Consider the following 20,902-nt stretch of genomic DNA (forward strand, 5'->3'; position numbering starts at 1 on the left):
ACGTCTCCACTAACATGCAAAGCTGCAAAGTTCAGATTCATATTATTATCATTATTATTGTTTAGTTTGTCCATCAAACAACCTAATGCAAACACCATTTCTCAAGTCCTGAATGAAAAGGAGCAGAACAAATAATTAAATGATAAAACTCTTTCCGTCCCCACTGCCCCCTTTACCAGTCACAAAAGAATAGAACAAACACATTTCACTTTATTTACTCAACATATTTGCTTTAATTTTATTTTATTTTTAAATATGTTTGTTTTAGATTCTTTAGTTTGACTGTTGAGATTGTCCCATAAACTGATTCCTTTCACTGTGATGCAACGTTCCCTCAGATTGGTTCTGTATCTAGTTTTTTTTTTTTATATTTTCGTTCCTTCTAAATTGGAATTACTTTCTCTTTTTCAAACCTTCTCTGGATTTTTGGCAGGCAAAATTCTTTTGTGCACGTCATACATAATTTGCAGAATACTGTAATCTACTAGATAATTAAATTTCAACAACTTCTAACTGAACAAACAATGGATTTGATAAATCTCTGTATCGACATCTACTGATGATTCTTATGGCTCTTTTTTGTAAAATAAAAAAAAGAATGAATTAGTGTATGTGCCAGATATGATTGATGATAAGTGTAGTAAGTATCTAAAAGGGTGTGTAGGATTTCCACAACATGTGTGTGCTTTATGGTATTAGCACTTAAGTGTTCCTTTTCACAACGGCTCCAGCATCACAAACAGAAAGGTATTGAAGGCATTTGCTCATCAGTAGTGTTAAGACCCAGAAGAATGAGGAAGAGGCTGAGTGTCACGGACAGTCCACGGGCCTTGATGTGGAATACATTTAGGATGTCCACTTCAGCCTTCATAATGTAAAAGCACGTCTCATTACTCTTCTGCCGGCATTAGATCATGGCGAAAAAGTCTACCAGAAAAGATAAGGTCAGTGTAAGTACAAGTATTTTACTGTAACTACAAACTATAAGTTAAATACAAAAACCTTTTCTCCTGTCTCAAAATATTGTATTATCAATACATTGCTCTCAGGTTTGAAAAGTCCACCACAGGAATGAAAGGGAAGCTACAGTAAGTCTGCAAGATTTAGACAAAGCTCTCCATCTAGTGGACAAAGAGAAAAACTAAACTTCCATATTTGTGTTCTTCCCTGACCTCAGCCTCTCAGGCAACACTTTCTCCCTTCTATGTACTGCTGCCAGCAAAATAATAATAAATAATGGTAAATACTAATTAAATACATAAGATAATAGATGGTTGGGGTAGATGGTTAAGTTCAGGGTTTAGATCATGACAATGATAGGGTACCTGTCTAAATGGCAGATTTACAAGGCTTTAAATACTTTTAATACCGTAGATGGGCAGGGCTTGTAAACAGCATGCAAGGAAATGTTGCCTGGGAGGCTGTACTCAGGGAATTAATACCTACTCTGATTTGTCCACCTCAGACTTTTAACTTGTTACTCCAACTTAAAGAGTGAAGTTTTGAGGAAGTAACAGCAGCGTGTTTTCTCTACAGATGAGGAATGAAAATCTCTTCATTTGGATGTGAGTTGTCCATGTTTAATAAACAAATTATTGACATTTATTCTATAGTTATATAAGGTTGACTACAAGATAAGATGTATATTTGAATATTCATTTGAGTTGTTATGTGATTTTGGGGGCCAACACCTTCTTTGAATCCATTTTTCATTTTTCATGGTATTCTTAGTGTTACAATATTGAGGCAGACAAGTTGTAACATGTTACAATATTAGTGAGATGTGAGACAATAGCAGAAATAGTGTGCCAATTTATGAGTGAATTCATGATTTTGAGGAAACCTCAGACTGTACAGCAGATATGGTGATAATTAACAGTAGAAATATATTATTTTTGAATGAATATTTATCTTTTAAGTTGCTTAAACCCTGTATAAGCCTATATTAGACAATGTGAAATCTATTGCTGTAGATTTCTTAGTTAAAACTTTGTAATAGTGACTTTAGTTCCCTTTGATTTACTTCCCTAAATGTAACTTCTGTTGACATAAAACTGAACCATTACAAACAGGTAATGTGAAATACTGCCATGCAAATCACCATGTTAACCGCAAACAAAGAAATTACACACTAACAATTATAAGGAACATTTCTGACTACACCCAACCAAGGTTCAAGGTTCTTTATGTATTGTGTGCACAATAACAGAAGTAGTTGTTGGCAATAAAAAGTCCAAGGTCTCAGGCACCTCCAACAATGCTCATTAAAATACAAAAACACAAAACACATGATTGATTGAATTGAAATTGATTGAAATGGCTTTAATGTCCACAAGGGACAATTTGGTTCACAACAGTTAGCCAACACATACATATTCACACAAAAACACATAAAAACATGAGATAATAAATAGATAAGAACATAAATACACATGTACACTATACTTAAAAAAAAGAAGAAAAAAAAGTGCTGTCTTGACACATAACACTTAAGTAAAAGCAGAATTTAAATCTAAAAAAAAATAGTGCAAATAAGATTTAGGGCTTTAATATAAACAAGTAAAGAAGTGAATATACACACACATACAGAGGTGTAAGTGTATGAAGATATATTGACGGTTATCCATTTGGGAAGCTGGCTGATGAAACACTGTTTTTCAGTCTGGTGGCACTTGGTTAAAGGGGCTATATATGGCATTCAGAACATTAACATAGCAGCAAACAACTATTTGCTATGTAAAGATATAGTGGATTAATGTAGTCCTAAACAGAGAATAAAATCACACTCCCTCTACGTATGTATGTTGTAATCCAAGATTTTCTCTTTGCATAGGCTTTTAAAAATAATGGACATAGCAGCAGTGACATCACCCAATGGTTTATGGACTGCTATTTTGAAGCCTTGAATTTGGCAATTTGGCCATCGCCATCTTGGTTTTTTGAAACCGGACATTACGATTTTTGGACTAGAGCATGGAGCTGGAGAGGCTGACTGCCAAGCCAGTGTTGTTTATGGTTGCAATTGCACTGTTCTAAGCTAAACGCTAAAGAGGGTCATGATTGACAGGTCAGCGTGTAGCCACGCCCTAAAGCATCCCTTGCTTTATCCTCTATTTAAAAATAACTGGCGCCATTTATTATGAAAATGTTTGCTGAGTTAATAAATAAAGTGAGAAGTATGGTCATTTTTCCATAGACCTCCATAGAAACAGACTTCTTTTTGCACCAACTTTTCAGACCTGGAACCTTTGTCCATTTTTTTTTACAGTCCATGATTCATTGCTATGGTAGCCAGGCTGACTGCGCAATCATGTTTGTGGATGTGAGTCCCTCCCTTTGAAATTTAGTGTTGTTAGTACTGCTAGTGCTGTCAGCACTGCTGATAATGCCACCCTGACCCACGGTAGCTGGATGCCGTTGTCCCGGGCCTTTACTTTGACAGATAGAGGCAATGTGGATTTTGTAATAGATGTAGCCAAAGCATTCAGGTGTTGCTTTAATAAAAACTCAGGAAGTAGTTACAATGAAGTCAGAATAGGGACTTCACTAGTTTATAAAAGTACAGTAAATGAAGACAGGGAATCTCCCAGTTTGCAAACCTCACTGAAAAAATACACATCTATACGTATTTTGTTGAAGCAAAGAGAAAGAAAAAGACGTTCTTAATCTCCACTTGACTGTACAACAACAGATAAACAATCAGTACACAATCTTGAGCAAAATAGCCTACAATCCCTGCAGGTCCCTTACAGCTGACCGTTGGCCTTCCAGTGACAAACATGACCCACACATTAAAAACACTAGTCCAGGGGTCTTCAACCTTTTTTAAGCCAAGGACCCCTTAACTGAAAGAGAGATGGAGCAGGGACCCCCTACTACATATATTGTATAAAATGAAGTTGCATAGTAAACTGGGCCTACATAAACGTGTAGGGCGGCCTAAAGCCTTTATACATACCTTTTTTGCATAGAATACTAAGCTATACAAACTAATCTGTGGATGTCCTTAGTGACTACCTTACCTATAGACCAGTAAGCAGTGGGGATTTTTATTTGCTAATAATATGTTGGATTCTAGGGGTGGGGGGAAAAAATCGATACAGCATCATTTCGCGATATTGTCTGTGGCAATACCGTATCGACACAAAGACGCCAAGTATTGATCTATTATTATATATGTGTTGGTCAGTTTGTCTGCTTGACAATCCCATTTTGCAGCAATAAAATAAAAGTGAACAACAAACAGAGGAATGTATCTTTTTAAATAAAACACATGTTGACAAAGTTTCCTTTTGGGAGACATAATTTGAAATTGGGAAAAATTTTAGTTGGAAAAAAGGTAATAAAAATCGCAATATATCACAGAATATTGCAATATGTTTAAAATCGCAATAATATCGTATCGTAACATAAGTATCATGATGATATGATATTGTGAGGCCTCTGGTGATTCCCACCCCTATTGGATTCATGTTAAGACGTTTTAATTTTTGAAAAAACTTTCAAAAATTAACAATAATTTGGAGGCCCCCCCTGCATTGACTCTGAGGACCCCCTATGGGTCCCAGACCCCCTGTTGATGATCCCTGCTCTAGTCCAATACCATTGATTCCATTTTGATCATCTTGTTGTTGGAAGTAAAACATCCTCTGAATAAACAGGAACCAATGATGACGGCTGTTAAAGAGCTGCTTTTGGAAACACTGGACGATCTGGGAGAGGAGGAGCTAAAGATGTTCAAGTGGTTCCTACAGCAGTCTGAAATCCTGGAAGACTTCCCAGCCATCCCAAAGAGCAGTCTAGAGAAGGCTGACAAGCTGGACACACTGGACCTAATAGTGCAGACCTATAATGAACAGTCTGTGGAGGTGACCAAGAAAGTGTTAACAAAGATCAACAGGAATGATCTGGTACAGAGTTTGTCCAACATCGGTTCAGGACCCAAACGTTAGTCATCACATCTGCAATGTAACAAAAACAAATTCCTGGTTTTTATAAAATGAAGGTTTTGGAACATTCTTGTGTCTTTCTTTATCTCTCAGAAGTTGTACAGGATGTTGGAGTAATTTCAGAGAGCAGCAAAGCATCTTCTGCTTCTCTTCCTCACTCTTCCACCAACAGCAGCCAGACTGAAGGTAAAGCTCCTCTCAGTTTAGGCATTTTTAATTAGCATCTGAATCTGGATCTGCACATTTTCAAGTTAAATGAATTCTGAACGATTCTTGAAATATAATTATTTGCTTTGCGAAAGTTAGATGATAAGATCAATGCCACTTTCTGCTCATCGCTAGGTTTAGTGCACATCCATAGCCCCCTGAGTGCTGTGGCAGCACAAGCTTGCTGGCACTTTACTCAACGCAACGAATCGCGGCACGGTGAAAGCCATTGGAAACAATGGGTTTCAGAGCACAGCGGTGCTGTTGCCGCCTTTTGGTGTAAAAAGGCCCCTGACTGTGCATGTTGTTTCACAAAATGTTGTACTATTCCTTTAAGAAGGTGCAACACTTGCAGCATCATTATATTTTCTATAGTAAGCATCTAAATCATCCAAGGGTTATGTTTGAATGAATAACATCTTACATTTGTATTTATATTACAAAAATACGTGTAACTCTACACTACAATACAAGATCAATGCTCATTTATTTTTCTGCATTCTATAAAGATCATTGGCTGGTTAGAATGCTGACTTTTGCCTGGGTCATGCATAGACTGTAAAAATAATGGACAAAGCTTTGGGGTCTGAAAAGTGAAGCCAATGTGGAAGTGCCTTAAAGGCCCTGAACACCCACACAGGTGTTTTCAGTTAATCTGTCTGATTGGTACTTGGCGATTTATCGAAAACCTACTTTGCCAAACTCCTCCTAGACCATGCGACCGATCTGCACGAAACTTGGCACGTAGCATCTCTAGACCGACCTGACAAAAAGTTATGAAAATAATTTTTATAGGATAATAATTGCGCATGAACAAATTTGTGTAGCTAACTATGAAAACACCAACTTTGCCATATCTGGACCAAAATTAATGCTATCAACATGAAACTTTATTCTTGTTCGCCATGACCCTCTGGAAGTCCCACACCCAATTGGCCACTAGGGGGCGCTACAAGTACAAAAAGTTTAAATCTCATGAACGACTCATCTGATTTTTACGAAATTTGGAGGGTACCATCTAGGCTCACTCCTGAGGCCACCCTTACAGTAGGGTACTGATTGGTCAAAGTGGGCGTGGCCTATGGGACCCACATTTGGATTCACCACTTACACTAATGTGAGCAACTTTAAGTTTACAGGGTAGATGTACAATGGGTCATGGACCTCACCTACCAAATATTACACATGTGGACCACTAGGTGGTGCTATAATGTTTTCTCTCACATTACACATTGCACTTTAGAAAACCTTACATCCACGTGTTCCTTGAATTAAGCTGAATGACATGATATAGGCCACGCCCATTTCTGCTTAAAAGTTTTTTCGCAATATCGTGCAATGCACAAAACCAACTTTTTCGAACTCGTCCTAGGCCGTGTGACCGATCCACACGGAACCTGGTACATCGCATCTCCAGATGGAACAATGAACAATTTTGCTACATTAAAGTATGCGCATTTGACGACCAAACTAATTTTCCTAGCCACACACATATCATATCATATCGCTGCCAAATTAAATGTTATCAACAAAGAACTTGAGATCATTGTTCAACATCCCACTACAATGTTCTGTGCCAAATTTGGCGAAAATCGGCTATTAGGGGGCGCTATAATCAACGTTTATTTGTTTTGGCCAATAAATCAATGCATTTAAATGGGAAATTAGCAATTGCAATATCTCTGCCACAGTAAGTGGCAGAGATCACAAACTTGTGACGCTTGTTCGGCATGCCGCTCTTTACAAAATTTGGTAAAGATTGGCCATTAGGGGGCGCTATAGTCAAGCGCGTCGTATACGATGCCAAACGGCACTTCTGATTCATAACTTAATAACTTTATAATTATAACTAGTAGAAACATACTGTCTTTTGGAGCTAAAAGCTAACAGTCGCCCCGTTCTGCTGATATCTGTTGTCTTCCTAGCCTAGCTGGGATATTTGCAACGGCAATGTACCGCAGACCTTGCGGCACACACCTCTCGATATTTCCTGACGTTTGCCTCCCCACTGTTCCGCTTTGGGTTCCGCTTTGGGTTTGGGTTCGCCGGGGTCGGCTCGCGTCGGGGCAACTGGCACGATGAGGCTTGGACCCCGTGATAACTGCTTGCAGTTTTAGTTGTTGTTGCTCCTGTTAGGACGGGACAAATTACAGCTTTAACATCCTTATTGGTAGAAAGAAGTTGTGATCTACTAAGTTCCCATCAAAGCTCTGACCCATCTTCAACCTGAGCAGAGTCTAATCAGCCAGAATAACTGAAAACACCTGTGTGGGTGTTCAGAGGCTTTAAACCTGCATTCTATCTAACTTCCAGCAGGGGGTGACTCCACTGGTTGCAAAAAGTCTATGGGAAAATGACCCTACTGCTCACTGAATTTATTACCTCTGTAAACAATAATTATGAAAACATAATGACATCATGGTCTCAATCACAAAAGCTTGACGTTTTCTTCAATACAGCATGATGTTCACTTTTTAAATTATTGTCCCATTTATTTTAAAATAGACGATAAAGCAGGGGATGCTTTACTTTATTCTACTGTTTTCAAAAAACCAAGATGGCGACGGGCAAATTGCCTGGCCTTCCCTGCCCCCCTCCTCACCTGCATCTCATTTCCTCATCAGCCACTCTCTATATACCGGCCCAGATCCTTTATTCCATAACCCGTGGTTACACTTGTCTTTTCATTGTGATTTTTGTCATTCGATCATGCTAGGATGCATTAACTGTCTGTACACTTCGAGATCGGATCTTGCTCACATTGGGATCTTTTTGGCCAGACCCCATGCTAAAGTGGCCTATAGGATTACATTGCAGCCCGGTTCGAGGCTGCCTGTTACAGTGTTCTTGCTCTACTGGACCAATTTCAAAGATGTTTGTCCACATTAGTCACTTACACACCAATGCATGGGAAAATATGGTCCAGGTTAAAAAAGCCCTTTAAGTTACTGCTGAGCTTTTAAAGAACAAAGTAACTAGCTTTGTTAGTGGCTAGTCTTCAATAAAAACGGCTGGAGAGAGGCTGGAGCCCAGCTAATGCCTGCTCTCTCTGCTGCTCTTTCCTCTCCTACAAAATAAACAAAATATAAAGAAAAGAAGATGACCCTCTCTCAAAAAAGTGCCATTTTGGATGCACCTATTGCCCGGGAATGACATTATGTCCGTGCAAAAAAATTTCCAATTACTATCCGATCAGGCAGGTAGCATTGAAGTGTCAAGTGTGGACACACATATGTGGACACAGCTGAGTCTGGCACATCTGAACACAAAAGTCGCATTGAAAAGACAAGTTTAACCCCAGCCTCGATTAGTTTATCAATGTTGCAATGTGGCTTTTGATCACTGCTTTGAGCCTCTATTGCATGTATCCCTGTTACCTAACTTCCTGAACACTGAAGTCATCCTGCTGCCTCAACTGTCTGCATTTTGGGCCCTACTTTATTAGCACTCTCCCTCAACCATATGACATAATCTGTTTGTTGATATAAAGATTGATACTGTTTTCATTTCATGTTCATTTGTTCTGCATAGATTTGCTGGAGCCAGAACCTGACCCTCCACAACTCATTGCATTAAATCGGTGCACACTTCAATCACACCTCCAGGACAGGTTTATGTGTGCACAAGAAGGGTGGACAGAAAGGATGGATAAAAAACATCTAGATGACATCTACATAGAGCTCTCCCTCTTATATGGGATTAATGTGAACATCGACATGCAGCATGAGGTCAGGCAGGTTGAGATGGCATCAAGACAACCAGGGGGAACAGAGCAACCAATCCAACCCAGTGATATCTTCACACACCCCTCTGGAAAAAACACACCTGTGAGAACAGTGCTGACCAGTGGGATTGCAGGAATCGGCAAAACATTCCTTGTACACAAATTCATCCTGGACTGGGCTGAAGGAAGAGCCAATCAAGATGTGCATCTCACATTCCCCTTCAGCTTCCGCCAGCTGAATTTACTTAAGGGCAGACGGTTTCGTTTGGCAGAGCTCATCCACAAATGCATCCTGGAAACCAAAGACATCCGGGAGGAGGATCTAAATGACATCTTCACAAAACTACAGGCTTCAGGAAACACCAACTATGATAAGAGTAAATTCAAACTTCTGTTTGTGCTTGATGGGCTGGACGAAAGCCGCCTTCAGCTCAACTTTACTGATGACAAAAACCCTACTATTGATGTGACACAGGCAGTTGGAGTAGAAATCCTGCTGTCTAGCCTCATCAAAGGGGAACTGCTGCCTTCTGCTCGCCTCTGGATAACCACACGACCGGCAGCTGCCAATCAGATCCCTCTTGACTTTGTTGACATCATGACAGAGGTGAGAGGGTTTACTGATACACAAAAGGATGAGTACTTCAGGAAGAGATTCAGAGATGAGGAGGTGCGTGGCAGAATCCTCTCTCACGTCAAGGCATCACGGATCCTCCACATTATGTGCCACATACCAGTCTTCTGCTGGATCACCGCTACAGTTCTGCAGGACGTGTTGAAAACCAGTGACAAGGGAGAGCTGCCCAAGACCCTGACTGAGTTGTACACAGAATTCTTGATGTTTCACATCAGACAGACGAAAGAAAAGTATGGCATAGAGAAGAGCATTCAGTACATTCAGGCGCTCGCAAAACTTGCTTATCACCAACTGGAAAAAGGGAACCTGATTTTTTATGAAAAAGATCTCAAAGAGAGTGGCATTGATTTCAACGAAGCATCTGTATACTCAGGAGTGTTCACGCAGATCTTTAAAAAGGAACGCCGCTTGAAGGACAAGTATGAGCATAAGATGTTCAGCTTTGTCCATCTGAGTATTCAGGAGTTCTTGGCAGCTGTTTATGTGGTGCAGTCACTCATTAACAAGAACAAAAATGTAATGATGCAACAACTCAAGTTCCAAAGTGTGCAGATGCTTTTCAGCAAACCATCCATAGCAGAGGTCCAAAGGATGGCTATTGACAAGGCCTTAAAGAGTCCAGATGGACACTTTGACTTGTTCCTCCGCTTCCTCCTGGGTCTCTCCCTAGAGACCAGTCAGGATAGCCTACAAGGCCTGCTGAAACAGACAATAAGTACTTCAGAGGCCAATCAGGAAACAGTGCAGTACATCAAGGAAAAGATCCGGGAGAACCCTTCTCCAGAGAGATGCATCAACCTGTTCCACTGTCTGAATGAGCTCAATGATCATTCTCTAGTGGAGGAGATCCAACAGTACCTAAGTTCAGGAAGTCTCTCCACAGACAAACTCTCTCCTGCTCAGTGGTCAGCTCTGATCTTCATCTTACTGTCATCAGGAAAAGATCTGGACGTGTTTGACCTCAGGAAGTACTCTGCTTCAGAGGAAGGTCTCCTGAGGCTGTTGCCAGTGGTCAAGAACTCTAATGTATTCTTGTAGGTGTATAGACAACATTATATATTTAACTTCATGAAATTAATTTCTGACAAAAGATTCACAGCCCTGGCTGGGTCACAGTTTACATTGCCAGCTCAGGCGGTTCAATTCGTACATTTAGCTACGAAAAAGTAATGCACTGTAATTTGTACATATTCCACATATTTATTGCTGTAAGCACCACATTTACTGCTGCTGTATAAGACGGCTCAGGTCTGCGTAGAGTGGAGGTTGGGGTGGATGGGTGGATCATAAAACACAGGGCTTTCAAGCGGGGGGACGTGAGTTTGTGTCCTGGGAGAAAGTAAGGGGAAAATACAAGACTTCCACCCAGGAAATGGGTGTTTGTGTCCTGGGAGTACTATTTAAGGGGACCGGTGTTTTAATCCAAACCACAATATTTTTTTATTTTAATATTAACTAGTCGTTTTGTTGCCTAAACTTAACTTTCATTGACACAGAACAGTCACCTTTTCTTGGCTAAACTCAACTGCAGCGACCTCTGAAAGGACCGGCAGCTCGCAATGCTCTCATTAGGAAAATGTACTTAAACTATTAAAAGTAAAAGTACTCAAAGCAGAAAAAGCCTCACATTTTAGAAACTGGAAACAATCAAAACAGTTATGTGTTTAATCAGCTAATCATTTTAGCTGGACTTCTAGGCCTGCATATTGTTGGGTAGTTTAATTTCTAATAAAACATTGTATTTTATAAACTACATGTGTTTTGTGTGCAAAAATCTTAATTTGTAAAGTAACTAGTAACTAAAGCTGTCAGATTAATGTAGTGGACTAAAAAATAAAATATTTCTCTCTGAAAATGTAGTAGAGTAGAACTAGAAAGTGACATGAAAGGAAAAGACTCAAGTAAAGTGCAAGTACCTCAAATTTGTACTTAAGTACAGTTCTTGAGTAAATGTACTTAGTTACATCCCACCACTGCAAATGAGTAACATGTTTGTATCTTTGATTCCTGTTAAAATATGTTTTTAAACATGCTCTTCAACAGGGGAAATTCCGGGATGTTTTAAAAGTGGGGTGGCACAGGGGAGGGACCAATAATCAGTCAGGGGGGGCCCGGGGGATTTTTGTCAGAATACAACATAGAAAATCTGCTTAGAAGTAAAAGAAATATTGCATAGGATAGAACAACACAATATCATTTTGCTAAATAAAACACATCACGTTCATTATTAATTTAACTTATATCCAAATACAATACACATTTTCTTTGGGTAGAATTGGATATGTCGAAACAAATAAATAGAAAAATTAATTGGTCATGTAACAAGGGCTGGGAAGATTTTTCTTTTGTCACAGAACCATATAAAAATATAGTGTAATACACTGACAATAAACTTGCCTCAAACTTCAACAAAGAAAACCTTGCTGTACACAGTTTTCAGATAATAGGAAACAGAACAGAAATAAAGTGCAATACACAATTTATTTTTACAGCAACAAGTGCTCTACAGTGAGTTCAATATTATTTTGTACTTCTAAACTGGCCTCAACATTTCTACAAAGTACACAGTTGCCATAAATGTGTGTTTAAACTATATTTCCATTTACCAAATGGAAAGCAGCGATTTGCAGAACAGGTAGCAGAATGACAGTACTCTGATCCAATATAATCAAATGAAATTTGTCAGATTGACAGCACTCTAGCCCAATGGATTGGGGAGGCCCCCTCTAGACCCACCCCTGCTCTTCAACCTCTACTGAAAAAAAAAAAAATCGGGATCACCTACTACTCAGTAATTACAGACTAATTACATTATTGTTTTATCTTAGGTGCTGGAGAAAGTCATTTCAATTAATCTCTTTTATGAATAACATTTTTCAGTCAGGTTTCAAAGCTAGCCACATGATAAGATGTCTGCATTGAAAAGGTCTTTTGTGGTTTGTGGCTGATGTTATATTTGTCACTAATTCTCCTTTAGCCTGAGTGGCTGTAACCTGTCAGAGAGAAGCTGTGAAGTTCTGGCCTCAGTTCTCAGTGCCCAATCCTCTAGTCTGAGAGAGCTGGACCTGAGTAACAACAACCCGCAGGATTCTGGAGTGAAGCTTCTCTCTCCTGGATTGGAGAGTCCATACTGTAGACTGGAAACTCTACGGTCAGCTCAATTCAATTTTATAACCATTTGTAATTTACTTTTTACAAGTTTTATGTTTGTGCTCTGCTTTAGTCTCTTTTAAGGCAATACTTATGTATTTTTGTGGCAAAACTTAAGCATAAGTTTTACTATAACAAAATATATATGTATTTGTGTGTTTGTGGGTGAAGAGGTTTGAAACTATGCTTATTGTGTGCTAATTTTGTTTCTGATTCTTTTTTTAGGCTGAGTGGCTGTAAACTTTCCTGGAGAAGCTGTGAAGCTCTGGCCTCAGTTCTCAGCTCCCAGTCCTGCAGACTGAGAGAGCTGGACCTAAGTAACAACGACCTGCAGAATTTAGGAGTGAAGCTGCTTTCTCCTGGGCTGATGAGTCCATGCTGTAAACTGGAAACACTCAGGTTAAAGGGTTGATAGAATGATTATATAGGGGATTTTACACTGTTTCTTAAGGTCTCCTAATAGGGTATGTAACATTGGTTGGGCAGTTGCTATTCTTTGGGTCCTTATGCATCCCTGTGGAATATCTCTATTTGGAACGACAGCTTTTCTTCCAAATATGGTATGCTCATGAATATTTAGATGAGCTGCGCGCTGATTGGTTGAGGAACCACATACACATACATTGGAGACGAGACAGCAGGTCTTATACTTCAGACACTGCAATGTTATACATTGTTTGCCTGCTATTTCGTTATTAAATTCACTTCTGAGACTTTTTTATGCGAGAAATCAACTATATAAAGCTCAAATATGGGCCGTTTTACGAAAATTGATGGCTAATTCCAAATTTGGTAAGACGTGTTTGACTTCAGGAGCTCCAGACAGTCTGAAGAGAAAGTGGGAGCCTGCTGGGCTCCATACCCAGGGGAAAGTCACCGTTTCTGGGTTACTGGACTACCGGGGCTCGGGGCTCCGGCATAAATCGTATATTTACAGTTTGAATTTCGTCACGGCATGTATATCAGAGCTACCCTAAGGTCTTAACAAAGCTAGCACTTTTGTATATATGTTATCAGGGTAGAGGAGTAATGTAAGGGAGCTGGTTAAAATTTCATGAAATCCAGTTTCACACGTGAAAGGTGCCAGTACCCTAATTTAGCAGTTCCATAGTCTATATCCAGGACGTTCCACTTCCGGGATTGCTCTGTTCAGCCGGATGTCCTTTACCTTCCATTTTGTTTGTGTTGGAATTTTAAACTTAAGTGGATTTATGAGTACTATGGTTAACTGCTCCTCAGATCTCTGCAGGATAAATCCAGACAACTAGCTAGACTATCTGTCCAATCTGAGTTTTCTGTTGTACGACTAAAACTACTTTTGAACGTACACATTCCACCAAAAAAAGTTCCTTCCGGAGGCTATGTTGCAGCGGCATCATGGCTTTTCCCGGTGCTTAGCGCCACCCGTGACGATTGTGATTGGTTTAAAGAAATGTCAATAAACCAGAGCACGTTTTTCTCACATCCCGGAATGCTGTGTGGACTAGCCAGACCCTCCTCTGCAGTGCTGTGGAGGAAGGTCTGGCAAAGCGAGACTAGCAGTTCCATGACATGATCATCGCATGTGTCTTGCATATATTTATATTCATATGTATATCTTGTAGGGGTGACCCTGAATAGTTGACTATTTGACGATTCGATCTGAAGATCCTTAATGAACTGCAAATTACACAATTGAATTGTTGCAATGTCTGAAAATGTGGTTATAAAACAAAGGATCATTACATTCAGGCAGGGTGCTGAATGTGTAATTTGACATATAATTGCTTGGGTTTTCCCAATAAACCATAATATATAGCCTAATTTGGTATAAATATTTGACTGTACTGTCTATGATATCAGCCTTTTAATAATAATGTTAAAACCAACTAGAAGTATGGGTACTCATGTGGACAAAAATCAGAAGTGCTGGGACACAGTACTGGTGAGTCAGAAACACTGTAACTTGAAGAACGCATATTACGAGTAAACTGTATATCCACATGATCAAATAGGAAAAAGTAGTTTTCTGCAAGTTAAAAAAGGTGTTTTTCTGCCACGGTGGCATGGCATGTCACCTGAGCAGAAGTTAGCTGGTCTCTGTGACAGTTCACAAGTGTCTTGGCTCACTATTTTGCAATCATCAACCAACAGGACAAACAGGTAACATTAACAGAACATCAACCATCATCGACTGAAAGGACAAGCAGTAAAGCTTCGTAAATTCTGTATCTAAAACTATTTTAATAATCTCTTAGCACAAGGAAGGGAGGACACGTGAGAATTCAGAAACACATCTTTCTATTACAAGAATAAAAGACAAAAAAACAACAACATAATATTGATTTCTCACATTCTTAACTTACATGAACAGACTTGTTCATGTTTTAAGTGAGACACCACACGTTTTGTTAACAACTATATATTGTTAATCCCATTTATACCAATGAGGGCAGGCAAAATAACAGAAATACCTCTATGTATATTGCAATACAATTCAACAAATGTTTAAATGTAAATTTAAATAGATAGATAGATAGATCATTTTCTATCTATTTACATTTACATTTAAACATTTTTGTTTGCTGCAAATGCTAGCTATCTAGAAATTTTACCAGTACTATGTGGGGTTGTTGAAAATGGGGGGACTTGTCATCAACATCTGTAGGCTATACATTGCTGTGGCCTGCTCCAGTCTGTAGGGCACCATGGTAATTGACAGCTTGTCTCCTAGCAAGGCTGGACCTCAAATGACAAACACTGCCATGGGTTATATCCTCCTTTGAAAAATGGAAAACTATGCACAATAGTTGCAGTATCATTTTAGTTTATATTTCCTTACATCGCTCATATGTGGCCCACATATAAACAACCCAAACTCACCCACAAACCAGTATGCTGGGTGCAACATATAAAAGCTATAAAAGCTGCATGCTTTGTATTGGCCATATCTGGCCCATATGCAGTAAGCTGAAACTTTGGCGTAAATGGTTGCAGCTGTGGTCGGAACTGAACCGTGACTACCAGATCTGGACCACATGGGTGTGCTAATTAGGGTAGAAGTGAGCATCCAGGACATTAAAGTGTGAGTGAAACTGAATTTTATATCTGAACTTTTCTTTCAAATTTGCCTTTTTTTAATTCAAAATTCTTAAGGTTGAATGTGAGCAACCTGTCAGAGAGAAGCTGTGAAGCTCTGGCCTCAGTTCTCAGCTCACAGTCCTGCAGTCTGAGAGAGCTGGATCTGAGTAACAACAACCTGCAGGATTCCGGAGTGAAGCTGCTCTCCACTGGATTACAGAGTCCACACTGTAGACTGAAAACTCTCAGGTCAGGAATCTTCACTTTGACTATTTTAATCTCGTTTTATATGCAGCTGTATATTAGGGAATACACCAAATGTCGAAGAAAACAGATGCCTGTGATAGTGTAGTAGTTGCAGTTTGTTTTTCTAAAACATTATAACACCACACATAGCAAAAGCTTTGGAGTAAGACTGGTGGGGCCCTCTCTCATGTGTGCATGTGTGTGTGTGTGTGTGTGTGTGTGTGTGTGTGTGTGTGTGTGTGTGTGTGTGTGTGTGTAGGTTGTCAGGCTGCCTGGTCACAGAGGAAGGCTGTGGTTCTCTGGCCTCAGCTCTGAGCTCCAACCCCTCCCATCTGAGTGAGCTAGACCTGAGCTACAATCATCCAGGAGACTCAGGAGTGAAACTGCTGTCTGCTGGACTCGATGATCCACAATGGAGACTAGACACTCTCAAGTATAGCTTCAAACTAAAGACATTTTCTCAGTCACACTGATGAGCTAAGACGTATTGTCTCATATTAAACAAGGTTATGACTGATTTGGCTTGTAAAAAGAAAATATAACAGTCTGATTTTGTTTATTTCTCCAGTGTGGACCATATCGGAATGTGCTGGTTGAAAACTGGTCTAAGGAAGTGTAAGTGTGTTATGGATTACTTTTATAATAAGTCCATTCAATAATGGATAGAATTATTGTGCGAATGCTACCCTGTGATACTTTAAACTTTCAAACATGGGGAAAAAAAGAAACATTTGATCTGTAACAGTGGGAATAAAACCCCATTTAAACCAATGAAGTAGCAAACAGAAATTTGATTTCTCTATGATAATTTATAGAACAATACATGAAATAGAAACCCTTGTACAATGTGATTTAATGATTATAATATAATTACATAATTGTATAATGTTATAATTGTTATTTACACTGTGTCAGATCAGATTCTGTGGATATTTTATAACTGTAGTTCGTTGTGCGGTGGACAAAATATCAGAAACACCATTTTTCAAATAATACATTTTAAACACACGAACAATGTTAGTATCACCAATAGCAGTCCATAACTAAGCAAGGCAGCTGTTATTATTCACAGTTCCATTTGCATTGTATTACGTTGTACAGGTATTAGTATATTTTATATGCCACCTCTCTGTACAGGCAAGGCAAGGCAGCTTTATTCGTATAGCGCATTTCAGCAACAAGGCAATTCAAAGTGCTTTACATAAAACATTAAAGAGCAGTTAAAAATATCCATTAAAGAGAACATAAAAACAGCTAAAATAGAAAAACAAAGGTGTGAAATATAAGTATAAAAGTTGCAGTACAGTGTAAAAATTACTTAAAAAGGCAGCATCAAAAAGAAAACCACATGTAGAAACCAGCTGTTCTTCCTTCACTTTTTTTTGTGGTGAGCTAATCACAGACAAAATACTTTCACTACTTTAATACTTTTAAAGCAAATTAGAATTTCTGATGAAACCAGAGCCAGAAACTGAGCTAAACACCATTATCCTGCTAACTAAACCCAGATTATCTCCTCCCGTTTTTCACTTGTCTCACATGTATCTAAGATGATGATAACATAAGAAAGTAGTTTGGTCTTGACACCAAAGATGAAAGAAATCATGGATAAATGTAAGGCTGTTTGATACGTTTAAAACTGTTTCTTGTGCTCTCCATCAGATGCCTGTGAAATCACCCTGGACCCAAACACAGCCAACAGATACCTCTCTTTGTCTGAGGATAACAGAACGGTGACACTGGTGAGAGAGATGCAGTCATATCTTTATCACCCGGAGAGATTCCACCACTGGAAGCAGCTGTTGTGTACAAATGGTCTGACTGGCCGCTGTTACTGGGAGGTGGAGAGGAAAGGGTGGGTATCTGTAGGAGCGACTTACAGAGGAATAGGAAGGAGAGGAAAAGGTGCTGACTGCTGCCTCGGCCTCAGTGACACGTCTTGGAGCGTGTGCTGCTCTCGGGATTGTTACTCTGTCTTCAACAATAACAGAATGGCAGCCATATGTACGACCACCACTGTTTCGGACAGAGTAGCGGTGTATCTGGACTGGCCTGCTGGCTCTCTGTCCTTCTACAGAGTTTGCTGTGACACACTGATCCACCTCCACACCTTTAGCACCACATTCACTGAACCCCTGTATCCTGCATTTGGGTTTGAGTATTTGATTAGGTTTGACTCCACAGTGTCTCTGTGTCAGATGAAGGAGGGAGCGCTGCCTCCTGTAGACAAACACCATTGCTGAAACAAGGCTGCACAGATCACACACATAAAAAACATATATGTAGGCCTATGTATTTTCATGTCACAATGCAAAGTCAATGTCAGTGTCGTAGGTTGCTTTCACACCTGAGCAGTTTGGTCCATTTTAAACAAACCTTGGAGTGTTTCGTGGGATAGTCTGGTTGGTTTGGGGCGGTGTTAAAAGCTCATTCGAACTCTGGTGCGGACTGTGGTAGAAAAAGTACGCTCTTATTGTAAATATTTTATTAAATGTTGTTTTGTTAAGTTTAAGTCTTGTAATGTCTGTCATATAATCAATTATAATCAAGAAATCAGATAAATGTGTATATTCACTTTTACTTCTAAGTGATGTAGGTTTAGCAAGATTCACTATTAATCAAGTATCAATATAGGTGGTTATTCAATTCACATTGTGTTCATGTTTTAATTTAGTCTATCATGTTTAAGCACAATTTAGGCCCAGCAGTCTCAGGATACTTTTGTCTGTGTTAGAGAAACAGGATGTGCAGGTTGAAAGCTGTATTTGGTTGAGCAATTATAAAGTTAGGTTCTCTCTTTGAGACAAAGCTGAGATAGAAAAGTATGATAGATATAAAACTATAAAAATGTACTTGTGCATTGCTATGTTCCAAAATAATATGATCAATGACTAATAAGGTTATTTATTTAAGGTATTTCGACATGTATACACAACATGTCTTCCACTTCACTAATTAGACCATGCTCAAGTTAATATAATTAGTAAAAAAAACTATAAGTTATAAATATAATATTTTGATATAACCTGTGTGGGAAACCAGGAAATGGTGAGCACCCATAATCTCCAGAAAAAGATGAAATTATGTGTAATAATTTGAAATAAACCAATTTGACTAGCATATACATAAGAACCTAACAGACAATTAACTGTCTGGGTCACTAAGACATAGGTGCACTTAAGAAAGGGAAGAAGTGGAGACAGGTAGGAACGAATATAATTAAAAATATAACCAGTTTAAGGTCCTTCTTAGATGACGGAAACATGAGGTAATTGTGAGCATAAATTTGTCCAACTGACACCGCCCAAAATGCTGTATAAAAAGAGAGTCATATATTCAGTTGTCTATTCGATTGACTATCGCCTGTAGTCAGTTAATGTATCCGGGGCAGCTCGGTTTACTTGTTAACATGTAACTGTTGCAAATAAACCTGCATGGAGTGAACTTCTGAAGTCTCTGGTGTCTTCATGGAGTCCTTGTCTGACAATGTCTACTGTAATGAGGCCACGGTGGTGTTCAAGCAGTCAGCAAGTAAAGCACTTTACTTTTAATTTCATAGATAGGCCCTATAAGTTGAAATAACTAAAGTAAATAGTGAAATGGCAACCCAAAAAAAAATACCACAGGACCAAACAACCAAACTCTGGTCCGCTTGAAAACAAGGGTCTCGGTTCGCTTCAAAGTGCTCTAGAGTTCAATTCACTTTAGGTGAGAATGTGATCAGACCCAAATATAGGAAGTGAAACAAAAAACAGTGCATGTACTAGACTGCAATTTCAACCTTGCACACAATTTACGGACTTATATATGATTTAAGAGATGATACATACCGATTATGACCACACATCATCGTCTGTGCGATAACACTTCATCATCTCTCTCTCATCAGGGCCTGCTCTCTCCTTCATTCACTGACTTGTCAGCTGCTCATATTGTTTGCCTTCTTCTAAAATATTAAAAACACTAAAGAAAAACCAGAAAACCCAAGGGGTTATAAATTTGGTGTTGCTCCATTTCTAAGACCAGGAAGTGTCGGGCAGTTTTATATGTTATATTCATATTTTGACAATGTCTGGTGTGCTTGACAAAGTGCAGCGTAAATGCAAACCCAACCAAATGCAACAATGTTGGAACTTCACCCCTGAATTGCACCATGTCTACCGAACTATGGGTGTGCAAGCGCCCTTGATGTACTCCACATGGAGGGAAATGAACAGGGCTGTGACATGCCATGGAAATGTTTACCGAATCCGCGAACAGCTATAGCGAGCTGCTACCACTGAAGTCTATGATCGTTTCTGTACAGTCTTGTACCTTTGCCTTTTTTGCTGTTTTCAAAATGTTCTTTTGCGCCGAATCAAAGACTTCATGGTCACGATTCATCTCGTAAGTGGTTGGCTTGGTTCCAGGCTTAAAACTCATTATATAAGCATTTTCTGAAATGTCAATGGAGATATTGAATGGGGGAAAATCAGTTTTGCAACCAGAGCCATTCAAAAAGTGGGCGATCACTGTTGAGCTGTATTGGTCCGGTAGATGTAGGTTAGAGCCCTGCGCGGGACTGTTTTCTTCATCCACCATTACCGCCCGCACCCGCAAAACTCTGAGAATTTATGCCCGCACAATAATAGAGATGCATTGATTTTGTGTCTTCTCCCGTCCCGCATGAGAAAACACGTAATTTTATAGGTTAATAGGGAGAAGATGCAGGCAAAGAAGGTAGGTGCTTGCTGCTGTTAGATGGGGAGGAAGGAGCAGAGGATGAGGGAGCGGGCGGATGGTGGACGGAGTCTCGGCTCAGAGTTCCCCCGTCCTGGGAGGCTCAGACACGCTGGTGTCTGCTCATAGATGGGCTATATAGTATATACTCAGTCAGTATATATGTATATCTATGATGTCTGCTGGCGTGGGGGGGGTTCCAGGCTACAT

At 39.4% G+C, this 20,902-nt stretch overlaps 1 protein-coding gene across 1 annotated transcript; it reads left to right on the forward strand.

Annotated features, from left to right (window-relative positions):
- The first annotated feature begins 1,482 nt into the window (after positions 1-1,482).
- Positions 1,483-19,409, forward strand: LOC144529541 (NACHT, LRR and PYD domains-containing protein 3-like). Its single transcript, XM_078268670.1, has 10 exons — positions 1,483-1,565; positions 4,662-4,947; positions 5,043-5,135; positions 8,688-10,551; positions 12,495-12,668; positions 12,893-13,066; positions 15,803-15,976; positions 16,233-16,406; positions 16,542-16,588; positions 17,636-19,409. Exons 2-10 carry the CDS (start codon positions 4,668-4,670, stop codon positions 18,214-18,216), a joined length of 3,561 nt encoding a protein of 1,186 aa, XP_078124796.1. The 5' UTR covers positions 1,483-1,565; positions 4,662-4,667; the 3' UTR covers positions 18,217-19,409.
- Positions 19,410-20,902: the final 1,493 nt, after the last annotated feature.

This window comes from Sander vitreus, chromosome 15, assembly GCF_031162955.1.
Source record: "Sander vitreus isolate 19-12246 chromosome 15, sanVit1, whole genome shotgun sequence".
In the NCBI taxonomy this organism is placed as follows: domain Eukaryota; kingdom Metazoa; phylum Chordata; class Actinopteri; order Perciformes; family Percidae; genus Sander; species Sander vitreus.

Excerpts from the sequence above, each read along its gene's own strand:
- LOC144529541 (XM_078268670.1), top strand. The coding sequence starts at position 4,668 with ATGATGACGGCTGTTAAAGAGCTGCTTTTGGAAACACTGGACGATCTG. Across the intron at positions 13,067-15,802 it reads TGTAAACTGGAAACACTCAG|GTTGAATGTGAGCAACCTGT; the intron begins GTTAAAGGGTTG and ends AAAATTCTTAAG. Across the intron at positions 15,977-16,232 it reads TGTAGACTGAAAACTCTCAG|GTTGTCAGGCTGCCTGGTCA; the intron begins GTCAGGAATCTT and ends GTGTGTGTGTAG.